The following is a 9,331-nucleotide window of genomic DNA, read 5'->3' on the forward strand; positions in this document are numbered from 1 at the left end:
CAGTCAATCAGCAATGCTACATAACAAAAGATATTTCTAAGGCCCACACTGTTTGCTTAAATTATTTTAAAACGCACACACAGCCCATGCCAATGCAAACACCGGCAGAGCGGAGCGGAGAGGCCTTTACTGGCTCTTCTGAGTTTTCAGGAGATAGAGTCATTGTAACAGCATCAAACCCAGAATCTCCTGTCAAGCGCTTTCTGGTACAGAATGTGCTGGGCTGCCAGAGCATGGGTGGGTCCCTTGCTGCTCTGTCTTGTTTCCTCCTCGGCCACGGGTTCTACAGCTCCCACAGGTGAGTGAGGGAGTCTCCACACCCGACACAAGTGCACAGACTGCCTGAGGAGACAACCGATTCTACTCCCCAGCAGCCTTCATCACAACGTGGTCTAGAGTGCTGGACTCAAACTGGGTTCTGGTCACGGCCTCCTATTAACTGCTGTGGGAGTGTGAAGGGCACTGGTAACTACTGTTCTATCTCCTGTAACTACGGAAGTCCTAGAGTAGTGTGTATTAGGAAGAGCACTAAGGAGTCAGAGAGCTGGCTCGGCTGTTAAGAGTACTTGTTGCTCTTGAGAAGGAACCAAGTTCGATTCCTAGCATACACATGGCAGCTCACAACCATCTCTAATCCAGTGTCAGGGGATCCAGTGCTCTTTTTCTGACCTCTTCAGGCACCAGGCAGACATAAACTTAAACTCAGGCAAAACACTCATACATATGAAATAATAAAGTAAGTAAATCTAAAAGAAAGATCACTAAGAACATTAGGGAAGGGGCAGGCATCATGGATGCAGACCTCTAATCCCAGCTGAGGTAGATGGAGCTGCATGAGGTGGAAAACAGCCTGGTATATAGCAAGTTCCAGGCCAGTCAGGCTACACAGTGAAACTTTGTCTCCAACAACAAAAAGCCAGATATGGTAGGGTAGCCTGGCCAGCTGAGGCAGGACAACTGCTTGAGCCCAGGAGTTCAGGTACTCACAACCATCAGACACAATGACAATCACCACCAAACCAAACCAAGAAAAAAAAAAAAAAAGTAGGGCGGCTGGGAGGAAGAACACACCCAAGGCTCTGGGTTCAAGTACCTGAACCACAAAGAAAGCAGGAAGAACTCTAACAATGATGCTCTGGACACATTTGAGAGCAGAGTTTAGTCCTAGACCTTCTCTATATGATGGAGGATTTTGTCCCCAGAGACATTGGTGCTGTTCTTACGTATCAACAGCTGCAAGTCATCATTAGAAAGTGGTAACCCTGTTAAAAATTAGACATCATCCATGGGGCACAATGCCCAGAGGTACAGCCCCACCCCCATACTCCAACGTGAGGCTGCCTGCCCCTCTGTCTGGGTTTTTTTTTTTTTTTTTTTTTTGGTTTTTCGAGACAGGGTTTCTCTGTGTAGCTTTGCGCCTTTCCTGGGACTCACTTGGTAGCCCAGGCTGGCCTCGAACTCACAGAGATCCGCCTGGCTCTGCCTCCCGAGTGCTGGGATTAAAGGCGTGCGCTACCACCGCCCGGCTCTGTCTGGGTTTTACAGATATCTCCACACACCCAACTCCTGACCACAGCCCTGCTCTACCACAGCCCTTCACCTCCAGTATGTCCACTCCACCCTTCTAAACTGCTCTATCATCCTCTACTCTGATGACATCCCTCCAGCTACCAACAGACTCTTGAGGGTCCACTTCTACCTCCTCTGTGCTACTCCAGCTGCCATGGTATACCTGCCTATACTGTGTCCTGTATTCCGTATGTGACGGTGAACACATCTCTCCAGGCTCTAAGCCTTTGGGTGGTTCTTTCCCTCAGAACAAAAGCTTCACAGGGGTCCTTAAAGACCCCAGGATCTGATATCTGCCCTCTGACTTCACGTCTGCTCATCCCCCTTGATCTCATTCCTCGAAACCACCAGGCACATTCCTACCTTGGGACTTGGATTGCTGTATCTGTGCCTAAAATTCTAGGCACCTTCTGCAGAATGGAACATGCCAAGAGTAGCAGGTCAGCTGCCCTCCTCACTCTAAAATATTATGTTCAGGGAAAACTGAAAAACATAGACTATATCTTTTGAAGGACCATCACGGAATGTAGGACAGTTTCTTCTGTGACTTCAAGAACTATAGGTGTTTCTGTCACAAGGATAGAAACTTTAGGGACTGGAGAGATGGCTCTGGGGTTAAGAGCACTGACTGTTCTTCCAGGAGGACCTGGGTTCAATTCCCAGCACCCACATGGTAGCTCACAACTATCTGTAACTCTAGTTCTAGAGATGTGAGACACTCACACACATGCAGGCAAAACACCAATGCACTTACAAAATAAAAATAAATAAAAAAAAAAGAACCAACAAAATCTGAACCCAAGAGATCGAGGAGGTTCCTCAGGAGGAGATGTTTAGCAGGGCAGGGGCAGTAGCTGCCTGGCCCATCTGAAATGCAGTTGGGAAGCTAGAATATGGCATTCATAGCTTTCTAGAACATCTTGGTTACTAAAACTAGACAGGAGTTACAGAGGCATGAAATCATTAGTCCAGGTGGTGACAACCACCATTTTTGGTCAAACTGTTGAATTTGGTTTTAATTAAACTGAGACCTGGACCTCCCCAGCCACTCCCTTATTACTATGTTAAATTTGCTTTCTTTGTGAGGTAGGGTCTCTCTACATAGCCTTGGCTGGCCTTGAACTTGCTATGTAGATCAGATTGGTCTTGTATACACAGAGATCTTCCTGCCTCTGCTTCCAGAGTGCAGGGATTAAAAGTGTGCATCACTACTCTAGGCTTACTACATTAAATCTGTGGCCACTTCAAAACAGGTAAGATGACCCAGAAGTCACTGCATCTTTATCCCACAGAGTAAAAGATTAGCTTTTTCCAGGGTGGAGAGTGCCGCTCAGCAGCAGAGGGCTGGCCTACTCTGCATGCAGCCCTGGAAAAGCAAAGTCAGGTGTGGGGCCCATGCCTGCAGTCCCAGATTCAGGAAGGTAGACAGCCCAAGCCAGCTTGGGTTACAGAGAAACCTTACTTCAAAACCAAAAAACAACCCCCATAAACAAACAAACAAACAAACAAACAAACAAACAAACAAGGTTTATTTTACCCCAATCCTTCCAGCACCCTGATCTGAGAGAAATTAACTTCTTTATGCTTTAGTCAACAAGACAGCCCCGGGTAGAGGCAGGCCAGGAGGCTCATGAGGTAAGGGTGCTTACTGCCAGGCCTGACAACTTCAGTCTGATTCCTGGGGCCTAAATGGTTGAAGACAGACCAACGCTGGAAGGTTGACCTCTGACCTTCAGACAAGCACTATGGTGCCCAAGCCCTCGTGTGGACACACACACACACACACACACACACACACACTTTACACGAAGATAATCACATGTTCTCCCTCTACCCAGGGCCTGGTGGAAGTAATGACAGTAGCTCAGGCGGTGATCCAGTGGGAGGTAGGAGCACATGACAAACACCAGCCTGCTCCTTCCCAGGGCCAGAACAAGATATCCACAGTCCAAGTAACAAATCAAACCCTGGGCTCAGCCTGCCTGGCGCAAAGGCTCCTTACTGCAGAACGGAAGACAGCATCTGTTGTCCACAGCCCCACATTCATTCCACCTGTCCCGAGTCACTATTGTGTCTGAACTGTTCTGGAAGGCTTCAGAAAGCATTTGGAAATCAATCCTGGCCATAAGATGGCCTCTTTGACTTTAATAGGTCCACTCCCTTCCCTTTCTCCACACTCCTGGACATTTTCCACTAACCAACTGCCCAAACAGAGGCTCCTCGGCCCTAGAGCTGAATCATGGGGCGGGAATGCACTGTCCAGAGTGTATCCTGTCTTCTGTAACCCCAAGGAATGCAGGTTCTGTTGCTTTCACAGTGACAGAGTCACTGAAACAGCTCTCATCAGGACATGGGACAAATCTGCCACACCTGAGCTGACAATGAGGCCAGTCAACTCCCGACAAAAGCAAGGACCCAGCTTTAAAAATCTTTGGAGCGGGTCGGTCTCCACTCCCCTGTTGATTCCCTTGAAGCTCTCCCAGGGAGGGTCAACCTTTGTGGGTTGTGAGATGCAGCTGGGGCACACTTTCCCACCCAAAGATTCCCCTTGAGAATCGGGCATCAAGAGCTTAAGACTGTTCGTTCACAGCCGCCAGGGAAGGGTTCCAGGGTCTCCAGCTCCCAACCCTGACAGATGTGCAATACTGTTGACATAATCACCCAGCGCCCACGGAGCGGGGGGCCTCCACAGATCTTTGCACTCTGTCCTCCCAACTTTAACAAGTTAAACTCTGCTCAGAGGCAGCAGGAAAGCATCTACAAAGACCATGCATGAGCTCCCAAGAGCATCCTGTTCTTCCCCAGCCTCCATGGCTGGTGGGAATCTCTCTGGGTATCCCTTTCCTCGTCCACTCACTCAGTGTTCCGACAGCAGCCCATCAGGCGCTGAAGATGGCACCCGCTGGACTGCAGACACTTCTCTACTCTGGGATCCCAGGATCTCATTCTCCCTTTCTGCTCATCCATTATAAACACCACATGGTTTGTGTGTCAGGCTACTTTACATTAGAATGTCTTGTCACACGTCAACGTTGCCTCTTTCCTGCCTTGACAGTCACTTCAATCCACGCTGGCACTCAACATAGTTCATTCAGCCAAAAGAGGAACTAGGGAAGCAAGCACACCAACCTAGAGGCAGAGACTTCTCAGTCATGAGTCACTGCACTCGAGTTCTAGCTCTGTGTGACACTGGGCAAGGCACCCAGCCCCTCAGCTTTTGTTTTTTCAACTACAGGCAAAGTAACTAACAGCATGTCTGGGCTCTTAGGAACAACACACTTCATAACTTCAAGCACCAACCAATCCTGTGTTCTCAAGTCAAATATAAATGCTTTATTTATATACTTATGCTTTATTTACTTAATTTTGTGTGTGTGCACGTATGTGTATCTGAGTATGATGTCTGTGTACATGTGTACAAGTGTCCTAGAAGAACAGAAGAGGGTATTGGATTCCCTAGAAATGGAGGTACAGGTGAGTGTGAGCTGCCCGATATGGGGCCCTCAACAAGAGCAGCAAGTGCTCTTAACCACTGAGCCATCTTCTCCAGTCCCCTTACCTATGCTTTTCACACCTTTAATCCCAGCACTCGGAAAGGGGAGGCAGGCGGATCTTTGAGTTTCAGGCCAGCCTGGTCTACAGAGTAAGTTCCAGGATAATCAGGACTATACAGAGAAACCCTGTCTCAAAAAACCAAACATAAAAAAAAAATTGAAAAGTAAAATAAATTACATGGTGTACATGTGGAGGTCAGAGAACAACATGGAAGTTGGTTCTATCCTTCTATTATGTGGGTCCTGGGATGGAACTCACTTGTCAGGATTGGCAGCAAAAAACTTTAACCACCAAGTGTCTCACTGCCATACACATGGCCCTTTAAGTCTCATCACTAGATGTCCACTTGTGTTCATTTCAGTTTCTCATACATACACATATATTTGTGTGTGTATGTATATATTAATTTATTGTTATATGTATAGGTGTTTCGTCTGTACACCATGTGCATGCAGTGCCTACAGAGGCCACAAGAGGGAGTCAGATCTCCAGGGACTGAAGTTAAGGATGGCCATGAGCTGTTATGTGGGAGCTGAGACTTGCACCTGGTCCTCTAGAAGAGCAGTCACTGCTCTCAATCCCTAAGCCATCTCTTCAGCGCCTTAGTATCAATATTTTCAAAGCCATCTGTGATTGTTTCAACCACTCCTCTTCAAAGGGACACACTAGGAACAACTGACCCTGCCTCCACTGCCCACACCTCAGCACTTACAGCTCTCCACAGCACTGTCCACGCTGTGTATCCATCTCGGTTTCCAAACCTCACCTACCTTTGTGAATACCCATCCTTCACTCCAACTTCACTACCTCCTATTGCCAATACTCGCTTCCCCACTGTGAATCCCACAGCTGACTGCTCTGCTGACGGCTCCAAACTTGACTCTGAACTGCTCCCCACTCTATGCACAGCAAACATGTGGGCACAGGTCCAACTGCACAGTGAACTGTCCTACCGAGGGCAGGTGTGTCATGACTCACTGACCACTGCCTGTGTCATCCAAAGGAGGTGGGGTCAAGAGATCTAGCTGGACACAGAAAAATCAGCCAGACGCTTCATATTGTTTTCTGAGTAAAATTTTGCTTGGATTAAAAACAACAGAGGCCCCAATTTCTCTAAAGATTAAAGCTTCACACTATTCATAAACTCTATCCAAGTCTCCCTAGATACAATCTCTACTGGGAAGCTGTTTTCTAATGAATACATTATTTAGTGTGTGTACGACATGGTGCGCGTGTGAAAGTCAGAAGACAACTGCAGTGAAACTCCTTCCACCATGTGGGTCTCAGGTTTATCAGACCCTTCCCTGAGTCATCTCACTAGCTGCTTTTATTTGTATTTTTTTTTCCCCCCCGAGACAGGGTTTCTCTGTGTAGCTTTGGAACCTGTCCTGGAACTCACTCTGTAGCCCAGGCTGGCCTCGAACTCACAGAGATCCGCCTGGCTCTGCCTCCCGAGTGCTGGGAATAAAGGCCTGCACCACCACCGCCTGGCTTATTTGTATTTTTGAAAAATGATTAAAAAATGTATGTGTGAGCCAGGCAAGCTAATGCAAGCCTTTAATTCCAGCACTTGGGAGACAGAGGCAGACAGATCTCTGAATTCAAGGTCAGCCTCGTCTACAGAGTGAGATCTAGGATAGCCAGGGCTGCAGAGAAACCCTGTCCTGAAAAACCAATAAATAAATAAGTAAGCAAATGTATGTGCATGCCTGGTGCCTATGGAGGTCAGAAGAAGGTTCTGGATCTCCTGGAACTATAGTTACAGATGATTGTGAGTTGCCATGTGGGTGCTGGGTCCTTTTCAAGAGCAGCCAGTGCTCTTAATTACTGAGCCATCTCTTCAGCCCTGAAAACTTACTTTTAAATGGGAGGGGGGAGTAAAATCGTATAAGCTCATCAATGAAATAAGTTCAATGTCTTCACCACTGTGCAGCCCTTAAAAAGCAACAGGGCCGTGCCGGGGGGGTGGTGGCGCACGCCTTTAATCCCAGCACTCGGGAGGCAGAGCCAGGCGGATCTCTGTGAGTTCGAGGCCAGCCTGGGCTACCAAGTGAGTCCCAGGAAAGGCGCAAAGCTACACAGAGAAACCCTGTCTCGAAAAACCAAAAAAAAAAAAAAAAAAGAAAAAGAAAAAAAAAAAGAAAAAGAAAAACCAAAAAAAAAAAAAAAAAAAAAAAGCAACAGAGCCTAGTAGGATTTTTAGGCTGGCAGGAGGTTCAGCCCTCTACCTGTCTTGTGAATGTGTCAATAACCACTGGAACTGGTTAAGACGCATCAATCCCTGAAGAAGATGCTCCACAGCTAGAAATGACTTTACTTCCTTAGCCAGAAATATCCTAAGAACAATCATGCTCAGTATAAGGCCCAGCTGGGAAAACAGCATCCTGTCCTGAAAACAATGGATGCCTGAGCTGCTTCTGCCAACTCTCATCTTCCCACTGACCTCGGCTGCATCATTTCACTACAACAAGGCACACTTGGCAGGGACAGCTGCTCTACCTGCCGTAACAGGCAGAGACTCTGCAGGGGTCAAATTTAAGGGGAGAGAGGGCAGAGACAATATTCTGGGTTCAGGATGTGGCTCAGTTGGTAGGGTGCTTGCCTAGTGTGCAGGAGACCTTCTATCCCCAGCACAGCATGGAAGGAGGCTTGCTGGCTGTCTGTGAGCTCGGCATTTGCAGACACTGGAAAACATGAAGTTCAAGGTCATCCTCCTCAGCTATATAGCAAGTTTGAGGCTCATCTAGGCTATGAGATCTCAAAAATAAAAATGAAAAAGAAAATCTGTTTGAACACTAAGATGTGGGGTCTTGGCTAGCTTCCTTGAACCAGGCCTGCAACCCCAGTACTTGGGAGGCAGACAGGAGGACCCTGCCCCTCAAAAACAGAAAGTGGAATCTTCCCTTCATCAGGCAAGTCACTGGCCAATTTCCTTTTCTTATATAGAAACAGCCCACATGCAGTCTCTGCAATGACTACCCTATCAATCAACAAATCAATTCTGCATCCTCTCAAGTGAACCAAGCTCTCCTATGAGACTGATCACACAGTACCACTCTTATAGCAGGCTACCCTGACCGCCAACACACAAGTGCATTTTAAACCCCGAGGTTGAATGTCGGCTCTCAGCACAGGTGGACTTGGGACCGTACTGGACACAGAGGCTCTAGCAGTCATGGGAGGAGTGCGCACACATGGCTGAGCCGTGACAACAACCCTAGCTGTGGGCTCAGATCAAACCAGCAGTCAGGAGCCACCCTCACCTCAACGGTGGGAGACACTGCTGACAACCAGACTCTGAAACTGCAATCACTTCCCTTATTTATCTCCCACATGTGCAAAGTAAAAACATCCCTCGGAGCCACTCTAGGCTGTGGGGGAGGAAGTCATGAGCCAAAGCAAACAGAAAAGACATCAGCAAGAGATATGTGACAGAAGAGTCAAAGCCAACAACTTTGTAGGAGAAAATAATCGAGCCTGGCTTTTTACTCAGAGGGAAAAACCCACCTAAAGCAAGACAACGCATCAGGAGCCCGTGGCAGACGGGTGCTGCGATGACGTAAGCTCAGTACACACCTGCCCTGAAAGCACTCCTAATGATGTTTTGTCAGTTTTAAAAATAATAAAGGTAAAGAGCCTCAGTTTTCAACACCCAATCAGAGCAGGCAGAAGTAAACTACACACGTGGGTGAAGCAGCAGGCCACAGACACGCGGGAAGGAGGAGAAGGCTTTTGTCAAGGCGATGCTATTGACAGCCGCCACGTCTGCTCTGGGCAGGGGTGGTCTAGCGTTCTAGGTTTGCCAGGAAGGAGCATCACGGATCCCAAGGCCCACCACCTGCCCCTTCTCCGAGGGCACCTACCTTACTGTAAGTCACTACTGATAGGTTGTTTGCGTGACTGCTGGGGGACAGATTTACAGAGTTCTGTGACAGTCTATCCTGATCTTGCTCGGTTTGGTCAGGAGCAGGAGCCCATGTATTTTTGCCGATCGAGTCGAACCCGGAACCCCCAGGGTCTTTTAAGTTGTTCTCATCTGATTGCCGGCTCTTTTGGGGAGAGGCAAACGGGTTGAAGCTTCCTTCTACCTTGCGATGTGGCTGTGTGTTGAATTCCGTTTCAAAAGATGACAGCTGCTGCGTTACTCCTAAAAGTCCACCCACCTCCACACTGAGAATCACCCAGATGACATCTGAAACAAAAAGGC

The 9,331-nt window shown here is 47.9% G+C and overlaps 1 protein-coding gene across 3 annotated transcripts in view; it reads right to left on the bottom strand.

The window, feature by feature from the left end:
- The window catches only part of Ilrun (inflammation and lipid regulator with UBA-like and NBR1-like domains), a 74,521-nt gene that overhangs the window by 12,690 nt on the left and 52,500 nt on the right, over window positions 1–9,331 (bottom strand). Inside the window, exon 4 of one of the 3 annotated variants that reach the window (XM_052744375.1) lies at window positions 9,213–9,316. The exons of 1 other annotated variant lie outside the window; for it this stretch is intronic. In XM_052744375.1, coding sequence (XP_052600335.1) covers window positions 9,213–9,316 — 104 coding nt within the window. Of the gene's footprint in view, window positions 1–8,987; window positions 9,317–9,331 lie in introns of all 3 variants that reach the window. One more of the 3 variants, XM_052744372.1, reaches the window with a different exon arrangement.

This window comes from Peromyscus californicus, unplaced genomic scaffold, assembly GCF_007827085.1.
Source record: "Peromyscus californicus insignis strain IS unplaced genomic scaffold, ASM782708v3 Scaffold_19__1_contigs__length_69161282, whole genome shotgun sequence".
Lineage (NCBI taxonomy): Eukaryota > Metazoa > Chordata > Mammalia > Rodentia > Cricetidae > Peromyscus > Peromyscus californicus.